This window comes from Sesamum indicum, linkage group LG12, assembly GCF_026168435.1.
Source record: "Sesamum indicum cultivar Baizhima isolate 11 linkage group LG12, ASM2616843v1, whole genome shotgun sequence".
Classification (NCBI taxonomy): Eukaryota; Viridiplantae; Streptophyta; class Magnoliopsida; order Lamiales; family Pedaliaceae; genus Sesamum; species Sesamum indicum.
Window position 1 is genome coordinate 9267769 of NC_142668.1, and position 20286 is coordinate 9288054.

General features: G+C 30.9%; 1 protein-coding gene across 1 annotated transcript; it reads right to left on the reverse strand.

The window, feature by feature from the left end:
- Positions 1 to 1025: 1025 nt before the first annotated feature.
- Positions 1026 to 6004, reverse strand: LOC105178488 (putative beta-1,3-galactosyltransferase 2). The gene is made up of 11 exons (XM_011101970.3): positions 5585 to 6004; positions 4574 to 4670; positions 4348 to 4412; positions 4057 to 4268; positions 3873 to 3936; positions 2949 to 3021; positions 2742 to 2862; positions 2473 to 2560; positions 2271 to 2396; positions 2079 to 2188; positions 1026 to 1607 (listed from the first exon to the last, which is right to left on the reverse strand). Exons 1-11 carry the CDS (start codon positions 5695 to 5697, stop codon positions 1459 to 1461), a joined length of 1218 nt encoding a protein of 405 aa, XP_011100272.1. The 5' UTR covers positions 5698 to 6004; the 3' UTR covers positions 1026 to 1458.
- Positions 6005 to 20286: the final 14282 nt, after the last annotated feature.

Genomic DNA, 20286 nt, shown 5'->3' on the forward strand with positions numbered 1-20286 from the left:
AACAAAATAAAAGTAATGATAATCTATAGGGCATATTAATCACTAATAGAAAATGGATAGAAATATACATGAGGCTAACGGAATGAACTCGTTGTTAGATAGATATTAAAATTTTAGAATACTTGTAATTTTTCAAATAATGAGAAGGTATTTGTATTCGTGTCAAATTTTAAAAGAGGTTGTTGTAATATACCCTTAAAATAATTACCCAACTGTAAATATTTTCAATTAAAAATAATTATATTTTCGTAAACTTATATACAAGGGACCAAATTACAGTGGAAAATGAGGGGTTAAAAATATTTTTTTGTAAGCAAAGATTACAAATTTAAAGGACTCATTCAAAGTGAATTGAAAAATAATAGACTGCTTTGAACCTAAATTGGGATTAAAAATGTAGGACTATAAGCATTAATTGAACATACATAGATACATGCATTCTATTAAGACTAGTAAAATAAATGCGGGTCACTAAATCTCTCTCTTTTTTTTTTTTTTTTTCAAAATTAGTGGTTATAGCAAGTCGTCCTGCGTGCATATAATAAATAATTATTGACTCTTTAAAATTTATTATAAATAAAAATAAGATTATAAACCAACACATCACATTTAATAATTTAGTAAATAAATAAAATAAAACTAACTTAAGAACGTTATTACACAAAAAAAAAAAAAAAATTGATTTGGGTGAAATTTTCGTGTTAGTATAAATAGATAATATAAATCATATGGATGAGAAAAAGAATTTGAGTAGAAGTAGTTGATAATCCATAGACATCTTTGATAATTTAAAAAATTGGTGCCGCAGTGTAAATAACTGCTACTTGCGAGTGAGAAAAGATTTTTCTTTTTGTATAGTATAGATATATATTTTTATAGAACTTCATTAAAAAAATAATAAATCGTTTAATTTTATGTATATTAATTCATTGTATAGACACAAATATACTTTATACATAAATATATGGTTGCTTGGCGAGGATGGAGATTCCTCAAGCTCGAGTCGAGCCAGTGTTGCACCCTAATCCAAACTCAACCTGACCCGTCTATTTGCCATACATACTCGGAATCATCAGAACAGGCATTTATCTGACTTCTAAGGTAGAATTTTTTCCTTTACAAATTTACTAGGAAGATTAAAGCATAGATACATAAAGATTCATGTCTCGACATTTTTGTGGCATGCTAAACTCAAACTCATAATCACTCAACTAAGAACTTACAAATTTAGCTTCCGATGAATGAAAAAAAAAAGATCGAATCCAGGAGCGTTGCTTGCTTCCTCGACTGCATTTGCAGGAACCCTTCTCTGCTAAAATGGAGAAGTTAAGCAAAGCCACTCTCTCTGTCTCTCTCCCCCGCCTCTCTCTTTATCTCTGTGTATGTAACATGTATTAACGTGATTGCATATATGGGTAAAGGTAGGAATCGAGGGTCCAACCAATTTGTTGCTAACTCTCAGAAAACGGCCTTCCAAATGGCGTCCTCGCCTTCCCCACACCTACGATGAACCTCCTTTATCCTATCAACCGACCGACATATCCCACTACAGCTCCAATCAAATGAAGCAACACAGACGTTCCCTGCCTGTGCCTTCCATTCACAATCTGCATAGAGGGAGCAGCAAAGAAGGTTTAGTTCGTTTATGGTTGTCACTTGCAAAGAATGCAAACAACAGTTGAAGTTTGAATTCGTCTATACAACAGATTCCTTCACACATTAATGTGCATTATTTACACCCATCTCAAGTAAATATGTAAAAGTAGCATACAAGAAGAGAGACTCTTAGAGTGGGTGCTGAATAGAATTTTCCTTAAAACGTGTCAGGTCGTCTCCGGATGCATTCTCAAATTTTGCAGTTCGGTGTGTAAAGTTTACAAACATCAAGAGGCGTGGATGTAACTGAATGAGAAGGTATTCATAATTATATTAAACCTCACGTTCCGTAATCTCAACCCAAAGTTCGAAACATGTTAGCTTGAGGGAAGATTTTTTCTTTATAAGTCCACTAACAGTTCTTTCTGTTCCTATTGAATGAGGAATGGTTTCGCCAATTGATAAACAGAGAGAGATTTTACCTGGTGGGGTTCCACAACACAATCTCCGATCATCGATATGCCGCACGTCAAGTCCGATAAACCAAGATCCAAGAGACACATCCTCATTGGCATACTTGTGCAGGACATGCCTGTCAGAATTGAGAAAATTGATGAGACCAAGATATACTGATATATCACATCTTAATGCTGCATCCAGAAGTGAAACTCAACTGGTTTACTGAAATATAAGACGCCAAATCTTTTGAAATGGCATATAATTGTCCCGTTGCATGGCGGAAATACTTGTTTCCGGGCTCCCCAAATTTCCAGTGTTCAGGCTCATGGTATCGCACTCCCCTGTAATTGAAGGAATAAGCTAAAGCTGGAAACACATTTAGGACGTGCAGAAAAAGGTTTGAGACTACTATAGTACCTCTGAGCAAGGACAGGACCAGATTTCATACATCCTATGTACACCCTCGGCTTTTTCCGGTGTCTAGCTAATGTTTCTCCAAGTGTTGCTGCAAATATTTATCAAAATTACCAAAAAAGGAACTCAAGGGAAACAATTCCAAAGCCCTTAGAGATATCAAGAAAAAATCTTCAAAACAAAAGGATCAACATCAAGATTTTGCTTGGTTGTATATTATCTACTGAATATTGAAACCTTTTCTTGAAATAAATAGATGAAGCTTTAATTACCTATATTGACATGAACATCGTCGTCTACTTTGACATAGTACTCCGCATCCCACAAAGACACAGCAGTAGCAAAATAAGTCTTTGTCTTGGCAGACAACTCAAGATAGCCCTCAACATGGTCCTGAGTAGGGAAATGAACACTTGGGATTTTACCAACCATAGTGAATAAAGGAAGTATTAAGTTAAAGAATAAATAAAATGTATTACCAGCCTTAAGATGTCCCCGTGCTTTTGGTCTTCAGCTTCAATGGCTCTATCTAGTATACCCCCTAAGGTTGCACTGCGTAACAGAAAGACCAGGTTGGTGATCACTACGAGCGGATTATATAGTCCAAGAGTTAAAAACATTAACCCATTTCTAAGCAAAAAATGTAAAATACATATATGAGCTTGGTATGAGGAAATGAGGTTTTCACTGTCTCTTACGAAGACTAAATATTAAAACCATCCTATAGAGAATATCTGTCGCTTTCGTGGTAAATAAAAAATCCTTAAATAACGATAGATCATATAACAAGAGGCAACAAGGTTTCGGGCAAATGGGACGCTTATGTGACAATTTCTGCTGATTTTGTATCCAAAAACTAAATCTCAATTTTATATCCAAGAGCAACTTTTCAGCATGAGATAAACTCACTTTCATTTCGTTCAGCGAGTTTGTTATGTTAAAACCACCCGATACAAGAAAGAAGAAGAACAATCAAGAAGGAAAAAAGTATGTTGACGGACAAATAAATGTGCTTTGGCTGATGAAGCTATTTCCATGGGCAATGGTAATCAAATAAAGATCTTGAGTACCAGAACAAAATGAGATTCGCTCATTAATTATCCTAACCACCACCTGTACATATATTAGCACCAACACCGATAAATTTCGAACTGGAAAAAGGAAGCCTATCAAGACCCACCGTCGACTTAATTCATCCTCAGGCCGGACTTCAATCGGTCTCGACATTTTTCTCATATCAACAATTATGCAATAAATCAAAAGAAGTATAAGGAAAGAATTCATTTTATCAAGAGATCATTAGATGCAGAGTAATATTTGCCAGAATACATTATATAATCAAGCTGCTACGCAAGGAATAAATACTAATTGCCACTGTTATTGAGATAGATGTGATTTCCCACCTATGACCAATGACAAAGCGGATGATGATCCCTTTCTCTGATTCAAGCTTTCTTCGTTCGTCTCCTATTGTACAAATGTTCAAGAATACTAAATTTAGATGCTGCCGTAAAAGAAGCAATTGGAACAGCATAGATTATTTATGAGCTAGAGATGGGAGGATAGAGAAGCATCCAATTGACAAACCTTGTGGCATCCATGTTGCACGAACTGAATCTCTTCTTTTCCGGCTGCTAAATGCAGTATTTATTCCAATAACCATGAAATACTTTTTTGTCTCTGTAGAATCCTTGTTTTCAGCAGTTTCTGACGTGGGAGAGCCACTCAGAATTGACTCCTGTGCTGCCTTTGCAGCAGCTAACTCCATCTCCAGGTTAGAAATGGTCTTGTCCAATGTCCTACAGAGAAGTACGGTTCATTATAACTAAAGGGAAAAAAGCAATAATTAGAAAAGGTAGAGTTCTCCGCTGAACTCACTGTATAGCATGTTGAGTCTTAGAAACTTCCCGGAAGATTTCCTTCGGTACCCTTTTTACACCGTCCTGTTGCAAGCTTGTGGAGTCAAATAAGTGGTGAAAAGTGTTTCAACGGTGACTATAAGACATATATAGAAGATAATAACAACAGAACAATGTTTTGCAGCTACAAATGAGGCATGAAGTATCCCAAATCTGAAAGGTTAGGATAAGAGGAAAATACTCACAAATTTTGGATCACAACCTTCTGTCACTAGTTTCAATCTCTCTGCTTCGACTGCAGTTGTTCTTGTGACTCCTTTTGCTTCAGGAGTGGTCCATACTCTGTTGCCAAAGGCATTTAAGTCAATATAAAAGCAATTTCCTAGGAGCGTGACAATATCAACACGTTTTGATCATATACCATTTTAGAGCTCAGATCGAGGATAAGGGATCAAATGTATAATCAAAGAAGTATTACAGTAGAAGAATGAATAGGATTAACGTCCCCGAAAGAAATAGTCAGCCATCTTTTTTCTACGGAAAAACTTGAGAACGGAAGTCATCCCAACAACTTCCTTGAGAACTATCTCTGACATAAACTCTAAACAGTAAACGTTTTAAGTAATCACTTGAAAGCCACAACCACTTGTAAGATGTGCTTAGACAAAGGTCATCGACGGAAAAGAAAATTGACAAGAAAGAAAGACCAAAAGAAGAACAAGTTCAGGTCATATTTTTCAAGCTTCAAACCTCTGCAAGTATGATGAACAGAGAGTACGCTATGGAAAGATAAGAAAGATACACAGATGTCTAAACCAGAAATTTTTATTGAGATCTACAGCACCCTCACCAATACATAGGCAATTTTAAGTAGCAAGGCAGAAGAAAATCCCTTACATAACCAAAAATCAAAATACGAGTCACAACTATGTCCTAACCACCAAAATAGCTTCAAAAAGTGCTAAACTTCTGCTAAAACACTCATAGTTTCACACCTCTCCAGGAAATATGGATCACCAGCCACCCTTCAGAGCCATGAACTAAAATTCATCAACGAATTCGATAACTAAAAGATTACTGATCTTCATTGGTGGCAAAGAAGCAAAAAAATAAGCCTTCAAAATGTTTACACAGTATAAACAAACACCCAATCCAACAACAAACAGACAAGAACCACAAAAATCAAACCCCAGGAAAAGAAATTGGAGATTGAAATAAACTGATTCAAGTTAAACTAAAGCATAATAATCTTTTACCTACTGGTGAAGAGCATTCCCGCAGAGAAACTAGCAATACAAAGGAAAACAGTCCATTTCTGAGATATAACAGTTCTTGAAACCTGCTCTCCACCTCTGTTCTTCATGGACATTTCCCCAATACAATAGTCTACCCTTCAAGCTTAACTCCCAAGTCCCTTTTTCAAGAAAATCCCATGAGCCAAATCAAAACGCTGAAAATTTGAATCCCAGAAGCTCAGAATTTGATGGGGGGGCTTGCTCTATCGAGAAATATTGAGGAAGATCACATAGAAACAGTTGAGATGACAAAAGAATTGCATTGTCCTCATATTATATTCTTCTCAAGTTTTGTTCCCTTTTACTTTATTCCTTGCCTCTCTCTCTCTCTCTCTCACTGTGTGTATGGGTGTGTGGAGAGATCAGCAGCACACTTTGCAGGGAAGGGACTTGAAATAGAAGTGAGAGAAGACTGACTAACTGTCCCCAGTTCCTACACCGAATTTACCAAACGGTCCTTGTCGCCAATGCCAGACGGCAGGGACTCTCTGATTATACTGTAGCGTGGCCCCATCGGGCGGCTTGGCTTAGTACTCTTGTGTTTAATACATTAAGATAAACTATGAGTTGTTATTTAATACGACATAATTATAAATATTTGTTGGTTGTTTATTAAAATATTATTAATATTCTTAATATTTAATAAAATTATATAATTTTTTTATGAAAGTTTAAAATTGTCAATTTTGACTTACTATATTTTTTTTATTTTTTTTAAATAATATAAAAAAATCAAACAAAATGGATGAAAAAATTTTAAAAAATATAAAAAAAAATTATCCAATTAGTCTGTAAATAAAATAAATAATTTAATTTATAATTTACAAGGATATTTTAATTAGTTCACCATAATGAATGGAAACCTAATGAAAATTAATATTGGGATAGTTGTTAGACGGTTGTTAAAATCACGGTGTATTTGTAATTATATCAAACTTGAGGAAAGTTCGTTGTAATTTATACTATAAAATTGGATAAATTATTACGTCAACGCCCAACGAGATTAGATTTAATTACAGGTTCACTCCTTAAGAAGATGTCAGTGCAATATATCTTGAAGGTATTTGTGTAAAATTTTATCATTGAATATAGAGTATACTTGTAGTAACAATTATAACTTCAAGCTGTGCGTGCATATATTAAACTGAATACAAATTATAGTATCATTTTATAAGTGTGAGGATTTGTTTGATTTAATAGTATTTATTGATCTACTATAATAGTAAGGGTAAATTACGACAACATTCTCTGATTTTTAGTATAATTAAGAATACCTCCTTATTGTTTGAAAAATTACAAGTACCTCCTAATGTTTGATAAAAGAAATAAAAATGAATGGGGTGGATGGAAAATTTTAAAAATTATAAAAAAAAATTACCACTAAGTCCATAAAAATATAAAAGAATTTAAAAAATAATTAAAATTATAGTCCTTAGTCCATAAGGGTATTTTAATCAGTTCATCATAAAAAATAGATGAACACCTAACGGTGACTAACTAATTGGGCTAATTGTTAGATGACCGTTAGAATCAAATGTATTGATAATTTTTCAAACAACGAGTGAGTATTTGTACTCATGTCAGATCTCAGGGAAGATCATTGTAATTTACTTATAATAATAATTATTTATTAGTTATACATATTTAATTGACAATTTATGTACATTAATTTTAAATAATTAAAATTTATGATGTAATTGTTATCGATAAAAAAAAATTAAGTCAAGACAATATTTAATTTTGAGTCCACAATAAGGAAAAATTATTACAATATGCATTAAAAAATATGAAGAGAGTTATAAGTACAAAAATATACATGTTAATGTTAAATGAAAGACAAAATCGAATATTTATACAATTCTTTTTCCTAATATTAGTATTTTTCGTCCAAACCTTAACGAAAAGTGTAAATAGAGAATTTTCATAGGAGGGTACGTGTAATTTTAAAACTCTTTAAAGAAAAGTATACTTTTGTATTTTTAGAGGAGATTTAAGGGTAATTATCCCTGTGAAAATAGATAGTAAAATAATTTATATTTAGTATTTATCGTAAATATAAGGCTCCGTTTGGATTCGAATGAATAATTTAAAAACGAGTTTCAAAGGGATTTAAAATTTATTACAAAACTACTAAATATATCTCAAAATGATGACTGAAATATCTAAAATTTTACCCAACATATAAATTTTAAAGTAATTTACTACCAAGAAATTAAAATTCTTAACTCCAAACTTGTGAATCCAAACACATATTTTGAGAGTATAAAATCAAGATACAGTTGTATGTTGCTTCTACTTTTAAGGTATTTTTCTTTATTGCAGAAAATAAAAAGAGAAAGATAGAGATAAAAAAAAAGTCTGTTTTTCAGATTTTTTTAATATGTTTAATTTTATAATTTATATTTTGCATTTATTTGAATTAAAAAAAATCAAGTTAAAACATATTGACCTATATATTTTGTTAAAATAATAAAATTTATTTTTTGGAATATAACCTAAAATTTACAAGCAATAACATCTGGCCATCAACATTTGATTGAGTTGACATTATATTTCCTTGATAAAAAGTCGGGGCTTGAGAAAAAAAAAAGGAAAAAAAAAATCAAATAGTATTTTATCATCAATATTTGATTAAATTGAAATTATATGTCCTCGATGAAGGAGTGATTTAGGTTCAAACTCAAGTTCCCTCACCCCCACCCAGGGGCGCGTATCGGGTCGGTAGTTTCAATCGTGTCCTCAAAAGGTTGAATAACTATTTTAGCTATTCGATTCCTACCCAAAAATTTACATAGGACTCTGAAACTTTGAGTACCCAATTAAATTGGGTGAATCAGGTACCCGACTCAATTATCTAATATTTTTTAATATATATATATATATTTATATATATGTATGTATTTATACATAATGAAGAGGCACAAAAAAATGCTTCTTTTTCTGTAAATAGAAGGTAACAACTTCTTAATACAAAGACAGAGACTGTCGAAACAACTTCTGGTTTTATTTCAATATTTTTTTTATCTATTTTTTATATATTAAAATTTAAATTTTAAGTTTATAAATTATGAATATCTTAATATATACTTTACTCATTTAGTACAATAAAGTGAAGTAAGAAAACAAATTTTTTAACTTCAATCAACTAAACAAAACAATGAAATTCAAGAATAAATAAAATAAAGCTAAAAATATAAGAAAATTTAAATATTGCATATGTATGATAAATTTATGTCACCTATATTTTAGGGTTTTATAGAAATATAAATTATGAGAATAAGAAAAAGATAAAATAAAATTTGAAAGATGGAGTATTGTTGGGCACCGACATTGCGCGAGATGTTGTTTGCTCTACTTTTTTATGAGCTTTATGATTTGTTCTGAAAAAGTATCTCACTAGAAAAAAGAAGTCTATAAGATACTCAAAATCCTCGTCTGCAACCAATGTATGAAAGAATAAGAGTTGAATAAAGGAGAAGAGGAGTAGAAAGAAAACTTTGAAAGGAGGAGAAATAAAAAAAAAATTAAAATATCAGGTATTCAATCGGATAGTTCGGGTAGAGAGACACTATAAAAGGTACAATATTTAACCATTATTTACTATCATAATTAAAAATAAAATAGCAATATCAAATAATAGTCGATCACAGCCATGCAATGATTATTGGCCGTGATATCTATGAGGATGGCTAAAGCATTTGCCTTGACTTTTTTTCCTGGTGAAAAATCTATATTTTTGTATCGATTTTCTGAATCATGATTAATAAAAATTATTTGCTACTATATTTGGTCCATAGCTATTAAAATTATAGCCAATAGCCATAATTTTTCCTAGTGAGAGATTACCTGAAACTCGACCCAACTTTTAAAAATCAGGTATCAGGTTATTCAATATCGAATTTTTGTTAAAACAATATTTGAACAAATTTTCAAACCCAATTGAGTCAGGTTAGATCAGGACCTAAAATATCTGACTCAAATGTCCACCCCATGAAATCAAAATTAAAAAAAAAAAAGAAAAAATAAAAAAAATAATAGCATCTAGTGTCTGAGAAGCCGCACGTGACAGCCACGGCGAGGGGGTCCCGAGGTGGGGGAAGAAGCACGTGATAGAATCTTAATTTGAAACGTGGCAGCATAATAATGGGTGCTTATTTTGCAGAGGAACTCGACCTTTGTTTAATGATGAAGGGAACACCCTCCCATTCTCCGGCACGTGCATACTCTGCACCCCAAACATGTCCCATCCCCACCAACATCCCCCTGACACGTGCCATTATTCTTCCTTAAGGGCGTTTTCGTCTTTTCATTTCACTTTTTTTTTCTTAATAATATTTCATTTTTCCATCCAAGATCGTAAGTTTTACGGGGTGTTTTCAATAATTTAATAAGATAAACACACTTTCCTTCAATCAAATCTGATGTAATTATATATAATTTTTTTGTAGTTTGAAAAATTACATTCAATATTTTAACGTTTGTTTTTGTCTAAAACATAAGTCGCTCGTTAGTTAAAATTCATTGAATTCGTTGATATTAACAAAAAAATTAGATAAAAATATATATTTATCTCGATTAATTTATTACTGATTTATTGCATGTCAAATAAATATTTTCATGATCAAATTATTCTTATTCATCTTCACACATCAATACATGTGAAGAGGATAACTTCACTGTTGTAATGCCGTTTAGTCACACGAATGATATAGACACATGTTTTCTTTTTTTTTTTTAAATTAGAAGATATAATTACATTAGATTATAATTTAAGAGTGCGATCACTTACAATAGATGCGTGGACGTGACATCAGTGTGACATGGAACGTATTCTTCGCCATGCTTCCCCCTCCATTCTCAAGGCAAAAAAAAGATCTGCGATCACACATTTGTGTCACAAATTGATAATCAAACTTAGTTATAATTTTTAATTTGTAAAAAAGCAACACTAGAATGTGAAATAAGATCCAAGATAAAATTATATTTTTAGTCCTTTGCTTTACACAATTTTCAAAATACTCCTAAATTGATAAAACTAGACACACTTAACTCTGCTTCGCGAAATTTTAAAAATAGTTCCAAAATTGAGAAAACTCGAACACATTTAATCCCATGTCCAAGTTTTCATAAAAAACTAGGCAACAAGGACACGTGCAATGCACACGTTCGTTAGTTTGGTTGCTTTCACAACTGATGGACAAGCACATTGAACGTGTCCTTACCGTCTTTTTTTTTTAAATGAAAACTTGAATATAAAAATAATTGTGTTGAGTTTTCTCAATCTTGGGACTACTTTTAACATTTCGTAAAACATCGGATTTAATTTGTTAAATTTTCTCAATTATGGAATCATTTTAAAAATTTTATAAATAAGAAAACTAAAAATATTGACCCCAATTTTATGGAATTTAAAGTGTAATTTCGTGGAAGGGAGAAATTGACTGATTTCTTTATAGGTCCATGCAATTGTGAGGCACAAAAAAATTCAAATTTTTGTGTTAGAAACATTGTATAAAATATTAGGTTTGAGGGAATAAAAATATATTGACCCTTTTTGTCCCATATCGTCCATACAATAACATAATTGCATGCACCTACCTATTGCAAATAACTTATGTACATTTATTTCCACAATTTTGGAATTTAGCATTTAATGTGGTGGTTATCTCTTCAAGTAATTAATGCCATATGGCCAATGAATATGGCATGTATGGCTATGAATGCACAAAATACTGTTATAAAAATCAGGTTAAGAATACATGCGATACAGTGATTCACGTGGTTCTGATTCAGTGGGAATGCAGAATTGAATTTTTTTATCGTAAATTTGTTAAGTTTTGCATTATATTTAATATATATAAATAAATAGAGAAAAGTATTATTTTAGTCCGCTAAGCATACCTAATTTTAATTTTAGTCCGATTACTATGTCCATTTTTGTTTAGGTCCAGTAACTTACGAAATTGTTTACTTTTAGTCCTCTGGCAGATTTTCGAACAATTTTACCCATATGAGTGCATATGGACTAAAACTGTCTTTCAAAAATTGCATAGGGGTAAAATTGTTCGAAAATCTGCCAGAGGACTAAAAGTAAGCAATTTCGTAAGTTACTGGACTTAAACAAAAATGGACATAGTTATCGGACTAAAATTAAAATTAGGCATACTTAGCGGACTAAAATAATACTTTTCTCTAAATAAATATAATATAATTTTTGTATATGGAGCGATTATTAATAAATGTAATATAAGATTGAGTATGAATTTATAGTAGAAAATTCAGTTCGATCGAGTGGCATGGTCTCATAGGCCAACCTTTGATTGATGTGAAAGGAGAATGACGGCAGTAGCTCGACGCTCACGATTACTTTAACCTAATACTTTTGATTAAGCGGACTATTGCGTCATAATCAAACACCTAAAAAAATGCTTTTACGGTGCAGTCAAGTAATAATGAAAAAATGTAATTGTTGAATAAATACTTACAAGAAAACAAAGGATTAATTGCAATTTACCCTCCGTAACAAAATTAATAAGTATAAAAATTTTCAAAAAAAGGAGGATGCGGTGGCAATACGACTCCTGAATTTTATAAAAAGAGGCTTACTGCCTCCGCATAAGAGGGTCGTGCTGTGGTTTTTTTTGTAAAATTTTAGAGGGCCAAATTGCTATTTTTTTTAAAAGAAACTTTTTATTTATTAGTGTTTTTAATAGGAGGATTTTTGTATTTAACGTACCACAAAAAGAAATAAAAAAAGATTAATATATAGACTCCATAAAATGGGCAAATAGCTAATGAAGTCCGAGATCGTCGATAAAGATTGGTGTTGATCATCCATAAGTGGACCTGTTTTTAATTTTGGTCCCACACTCAGGCCAATTCGCAGTTTTACGTGTGGGACCGAAATTGGAAATAGGTCCACTTATGGGACCAAAAATTTAATTTACCCTAATCCATGCATGATACATATGCGAGTATCTCTTCTAGTAAGATATATAAGAATTAAAATATGTTTTTTTTGATAGAAACGATAACATACATAAATATATTAATATCTCAACAAATTAAGCAGTATATCGAGTTGATCAATACATCAATACATAGACAAAATTATATTTTTAGTCTCATGGGTAGAGGGTTCAACGATTTTAGTCTTTTATTTCTTGGAATATTCAAAATGGTTCCGAAATTGAAAAGACTCACACATTTAGTTCTCTACTTTTAGATATTTATGGGACTAAATGTGTCGAGTTTTCTCAGTTTTGGGACCATTTGAAATTCCATAAAGCATAAGACTAAAAACGTGTCGAATTTTTTTAATTTTTGAACCATTCTGAGAATCTCGTAAAGTATAGAACCGAAAGTATTGAACCCCCTATCCTGTATGGGATTAAAATTATAATTAAAAACCACACATTGATACAAAAAAAATCTGTAAAATAAATTTCAATATATAAACTCACATAAAGTAAAATTGTGAGACAAATATACATATATTTGGTAATACCTAAATATATGATTTCCAATTCGTTCATAAAATTCAATTTTAACCACTAAACTAAAACACGCGTCAGCGCAAATAAAATGCTCTGAAAGTAAAAAATGGTGTAAAATTGTTTTTGCAACGGCCAAAATGTACGTTATATAGATATACAACATGCATGCATGTTTCTAATAGATTGAGGAAATAATTAACTGCGTAATTAGCACTAATTAAGCCGACGGCAGCAGATTACAAACATCGTATCAAACTGACAAAAACATCATCTACAAAACAAAAAATTAATCTAATTACAGCCATTAATTTGTGGTAATCACGACAAACAGTACTCCTTCCTATGATTTGAAATAATGTTAATAATTCAGACAGACTTAGTTGTGCTGAACTGGTCGGTTTGGATTTTATCTGAACCGTCAGATCAAACTCTGTTGTACTTCCAACACCTGTTGGATTTACTCCAATTTCAAGATAATATTTTATTTTTTTAATTTAACAAATTGTTCAGATCATCGGATTACGCACAAACACATCTGTAAGGACTGTTATTATTGTAGTAAATTAATTAATATATAGGAAATTACGAAGACAATTATTTGGATTTAGGATAATTTAAAGAAATTAAGGCATGCATGCACGCACGTGAAGTAGTTCGATTACACCTGATGATGTTTGTTTTTTTTGTAATATATATAAATACGTCGATATTTTTAAAACAAGTAATATAATATTACAACATTCAATACACAGTATACGATAATTACACGATTACATCAATATCTTGATAAATTGAGTAGTACATCAGTATTCGATCAATTCATTACTATAATTAAGAAGAGTCAATAACCTTACATAAAGTGAAATAGATACCGACATATTTGATGAAAATTGAATCCATGACATCGAATTCGTTTATATCGGACAAACATTTTCTTTGAATATTATGTTTTTACACTACGAATACTTACAAATTATATGGCAGATAGGTTTTTATGTCATGCCACCTATTGTGGGCATGCAGCAGAGTGGACTTTGAACTTTTAGATCTTGTATGTTAATGTCAATATTTTATTTTATGATATTATTATATTCGAGTTCAAATATTTTATTCTAAATTAATATTTTGTATTCAATATTGATACCATAATTATCTAATATGTGTACAAAATATACGTATTTGAGATGATAAATTACAACGAGCTTTTCTGAGGTATTTTGTAATGACACTTATCTCTTATTGTTTGAAAATTTCAAAGAGAGTTCTACTATTAAACAAACACCAGCCCCCTAGTGATAGTCCATTCTAGAGAGTATCCGTTAAACGGTCATTAATTTCAAAAGAGTATTTGTAATTTTTTAAACAATGAGAAGGTTTTTATAATTATAACAGATCTCGGGAATCTGTTATAATTTATCCTTAATTTTAAGTATATTGTATGTGTATATAAAATGAAATATCAATTTAAAGTAGAATATTCAAACTGCATCATATATATGTTTCCATTATTCACAACCCACTCATCCAAGTGGTTACATGTGCATGATTCCACACATTTAAATTAAAGAAAACTTAAATAAATGTTTATTATTTATTTTATTAAAAAAATTGTATTTACTTAGAAGAATAAACTATTTATTTAGAAGTACCTCATGAGCTTACAAACATCAATGAGAATAACATTGGTAAAAGTATATATTTGACATTTCGGAGCTACGTATTTACAATATAATCCATTGATCTAAAGACGATTAAAAGATCGTCGAGATCAGTAATATCACGAGTCGGGCTCGGACTGAACCACTCAAACAAAAAATGCCCCAGATCTTTACAGCATTCCGTTATTTTCAGGCCGTGTCTGGAGGCATTTTGATCACGTCATGGAATTCAGGTGTGGCCCCCACATCAGACACGACTGATCAGAGTTTCTTCTATTGTTGTCCAAAATTTTTTGCTCGATATTTTCTCTTCCGATATAGATTAATCAATTTATATACAGATCGATAATTAGCGTCTCTGGCTTAATAAATTGTTTCTTTTTTATTTGTTAAAAAAAAGAAGAAGAATATAGAAGGAGAAAAAATTGGTTCCTTTATTCACTATGAAAATGAAAGCTTATGCTACACATGAAAGGAACATTTTTTTCCTCAAGGAGCAACAAAAAAGTTGAAACTGAAAAGAGAATTTAAATGGTATTGAGATATATAAAAGTTCACATTATCTTTCTTGCTTTTTCCAATCCTCAATTGATTGATAGTGAGATTTCACAAAAGTGTAGTCATTATCATAGACAATAAAAAAAATCTTTCATCCATAGTTCCATTATATATATAGCTAGGGACCATATGGTAATTTCCCATTATCATTCAGAACTTTTCAAGCCAAGTTAAATTAAAATAAAAAAAAAATACGACACAAGACTATATTTTTGGTCCTGTAATTTTAGGGCGTTAGTACTTTCGGTCTTATAACTTTATTTACATATTTAGTCATTTTCTGATGAATTTGAGTTTAAACATCTCATGTTTGGTCATTTTTTTTTTCTTAGCAATTTTAGTCTTGTGTTGACAATTTGGATCCCTTCACATTCCAATAGATCTTTTTTTTTTGCTCTGTAACTAGGAGTCGTTATGATCAAAATTATCAATACATGACTAAATTTGTTAAAAAATAAATAAATATAAGATGTTCATGACTAAAATCGTCAAAAGCACGACCAAAAATGCTAATAATCTAAAATTACAATACAAAAGATATAATTTTGCCAAATTACAATTGACTATTATAAATCTATTAAAAATTTAGATTTTCTTTCTCTTTGTTTCATTTATTTACTTAACTTATATAAGTATGATGCACGTACTTGTAAACTTTTTTGTATATGCTAAAAATTTGGGGATAAAATAATAATGCATGCGACGAGAAAAGAAAAGATTAAAATTTTAGAACACAAAATCTTACGTTGGTTGCAATGAGTTTTCTCGTACGCTCATGGTTGTTTGGGCTCTTTTATTAGGGTTAAATAATTGTGGAGTTATAATAGACAATCACTAATTATCAATTATGTAATTAGAGTGTGTACCAATTATATTAATGGAACTATGTACAAAGCCCCTCATAATAAAATATACGGACACTATTGATATTACAATCTCATATGTGATTATAAAGAACCGTATCACTTCAGTGCCAATTGAAAAAATTTAGTTTGAACTCGATTTGTTTATACATGAATCAATCATATAGGAAGTGCAATACACTTGTCATGTGATTGGTGTACAATTCAGAAAAAAGTGACCATTCACAGAGTAAGTATAGATTAGTTTGATCAGTTAAATCTGATCCGGATAAAAATTTTTCCGACGGCAAATATCACTCACGAGCTCTATTATGTTTTTACCAAAGGATTGAGTCATCGATCTTTGACCATGGGCTTGAAGGGCTTTATTGGAATCCTCTCGTAGCTTCCTTAGTTGTGTTCTTGCAATCTGGTTCCTTGATTTGAATTTAATCAAATAAAATCTTGGCCATTGATTAAGATCCCAATTAATAGACACGCGCGACTCTATGTAAGAAAGTTGCAATGAAAATACATCGTACAACTAGGTTTTGGACACCATCAATTTACTCTTACCGGATTAACTGCATTTTACCCTCATATAAAAATACTAAAGGCATAAGACTCCCTTCAAGAAAAAAAAAAAAAAAAAAAGTAAAATGACTGTTCGACTCCTAAACTTCTTAAGAAAGAACGAAACTCACCGTGTCCAGCATTAGGGCTCATGTTGCCCTTTTCTTAAAAGTTAGGGAGTCGCGATATCATCTCCTTTTCTCAACCCCACCTTTTTTTTTAAGTGAAACAATAGAATAAGTCAATTACAATCATTATTATCAAATATAACAATCATATACTATTCGTCAATATCAAATAACTATATATCATCAACACCTACAGTAAAGTAGAATTACATTTACTATAAAAATTGAAACATTCCATATGTTGGTAGAGTTCGAACATATAACCTTAGAGTCACGGGATCTCAACTTCATCTATTGAGTTAAGCCTCGTCGATTCTTTTTTTGCCAAAAAACCTTTTTTTTTTTTTTTTTGGCCTATTAGTATTGGCATTTAACCCTATTCCGAACACTACCAAGAAAACCCTCTAGCATTCAGGCATCAATCCTTTAAAAATTTCCATGTATCTCTAAGATTCAAGGTTAAAGATGGAAATAATATCAATGACATGTGATCTGCCCCCTAACATGATCACCCTCTCGATTGAATTTTCTATTTCAAATCATATAACATAAGTATTTACGATAACTTTTGATTTTATAGCAAAAATAGATAATTAAAAAAGTTATAAGTTTAGCGATTAGAAAAAGTTAGGAAGGTTTGAACAAAAATTAAACGTGAAAAATAGTCGAAGTTGGAGTGTTTGGAAAAACAGCTTAATGCGTACAATTGTAGTAATAAGTTGCAAAATTTGGTAAGCCGGGGTTGCTTACAACTTTTGACTTAATTAATCAACTTAATTTAAGCAGTTCAAAAACAGAAACTGTAAAAAAGAACCGTCTTTTCAACTTTTTTTCTGCAGTAAGCTAATAAAACGCTTAAAAATAGACATTTGCAAACACCACCTACATCTTATTTTTCATTTAATGTATACATGCCACATATATAAAAATTATATTATTTATTTATTTAAAAAATATTTTATACACACGAAGCTATATATTAAATAAAATATAAAATATAAAAAAAATTGAAATAGAAAACCCGATCGTTGTTTCCATCGAAGAGGATGAAACGCTCCATAAGCTTTTATCACATTTTTGTAACCTGATCAGCATTACAGCGTTGTTCTTCGCTGGTCCTGCAGGTACACTGCATCCGAGCAAATCACAACTGATGATTTTGGGTCTGATATCACGTTGATTCGCACATCGATTTATGATGGGATCAATGGTCCTCCACCATGTTGATCTGCCCCCTCGGAAATTTCTATCATTTTACCCTTGATTTAGACCTTGAGTTAAATAGACTATTTTTTAATATTAATTTTGATCTGATTGGGAAATTTTCCCTTAGTTTGGATAGGATTTTGTAGTTTGAGAAGCCATAGAAAATAACTAGCATATTTCTTGGAATTTTCCTAGTCTAAAATATTTATATGATATGATAATTTAAGTAAACTGATTTGTATTTTTCATATTATAGGTCATCCAAATTGAATTTATTTTGACGTGATTCGATGTCGTGGGGCCAATCAGGTGATATTCAATTCTCGAGTTAGGGAAGAGGGTACTTGAGAAAACAGTGCAAATTAGAATTGTTAGATAGGTCCTAACGAAAATCTTGTGATGCCTAAGTCAAGTTAGGATTAAATTGGAGTAAGAGTTTGAAAAGTTGGGATATAATAAAATCAGAATAATAATGACATGCCTTCATTTATAGTTGTTTGGGGTGTTTGTACTTGTACGGAAACAAATGGCAGCATCCAAGTTGTCCAAGTGTCAGATAATCGACGAACTTGTCTCTGGGTGCAAGGATTTTGGACCTTTTTTGAAATTTTCAACCTCCGACGGGGGGTTGGACCAATCACATTTATACATGTATCTATTAGCGATAGCTGGTGTACGATTTATGAGGTGTTTGACTAAACTTGTATAAGAACTTCATACATTTTATAAAATATTTTTTGAAAATTATAAGGACGTTAGATCTTTCTTTTGAAAATAAGCTATTGAAGTGTTTGCAACAATGGAGGAAGGATTCATGTGGTCATGCCAAAAAATAGTTACTAACATCGATCCTTTTCCCCTTACATTTTTAATTATAAAAAAGGGATAATCACATTTCCTTGGGTTTTATGTAATTTCACCTAAATTTTCTGTGCTGAAAAATTGTATTTAAGATTTACTTTTGTCTAACAAATAAGTCCGTTCGCTAGTCAAACTTTATTGAATTTGCTGATATTAACAAAAAATACTGAATGCAAATTTATATTTACTCTCGATTGAATTATTATTGACTTATTGCAGTTCAAATATTTTTTTCGATTAAACTATCCTTATAAGGGTGAAGATATACCTCCTCACATGCATTAACGCGTAAAGACATATGAAAGTAATTTGGTAATAAAAAGATTTATCTGACCTGCAATAAATTATTGAAAAGTCAATCGGAATAATTCTAGATATTTTTATGTTATCTTTTTTGTTGATGTGAGTAAATTCGATGAATATTGACCAACGGAAGGACTTATACAGTAAACGAAAGCAAATATTATAGATGCTAGGTATAATTTCGGAAAATTTACGTGTAATTATATCAAATCTCATGAGAGATTGTGCAATTATCTCTAAAAAAAAAAAAGATAATAATATATTGAAGTACTATGATATTTATAATAAACATGCGTTATCTCTAGATCCAAAGTATTAAGAACTTAAAATTTGAATTAAAATGAAGGAACTAATTACTTTGAGTAAGAGAGGGGTAATATGAATAGATTGAAATTCCCTAGGGAGATATGCATATGGGGTATGTTATTATAATACTCATTAGAGAGGGTCATAAAACTTAGTTAGATCTGGATCATTAATGCTGGCTAACCATAAATAATCAGGAATCATGTGATCAAAAAGTTGAGGTGATTAGGCTAGCTGCCCAATTGTTGTGGGCCAAGAATCATGTGATTGCCCCAACAAAGAAGGTGGTTCATGCAAGCCAACAACATGGGATAGTTGAAATATGAACCCTAAATATTTTTATTTATTTATTTATTTTGTGTGTGTTTGTTTTTGGTCAATTATTGTGAATTTACAAGAAGGTCAATGGAAGTAAAGAAACTAGAAATAAGACCCTTTTTAAGTGTTTTTAATTTGAATTAAGGCATTAATATTACATCACTTACAAATTTAAATTAATTAAAAATATAACTGTCAACTTTATTTAAATAAAATATGTATATTGATTCTATACTACTTATAACATAAAATAAAATTTTATTAACTAATTTAAATATATTTTTATTTTCGCACATATACCTGTACTGAATCACATAAATTTTCTACTGAAAATTGAAAATTCATCTAAATCTACACTATTATAAAAAAAAAAAATCTTTTGTCATACCAATTTTCGTAATACTTATTTACCCT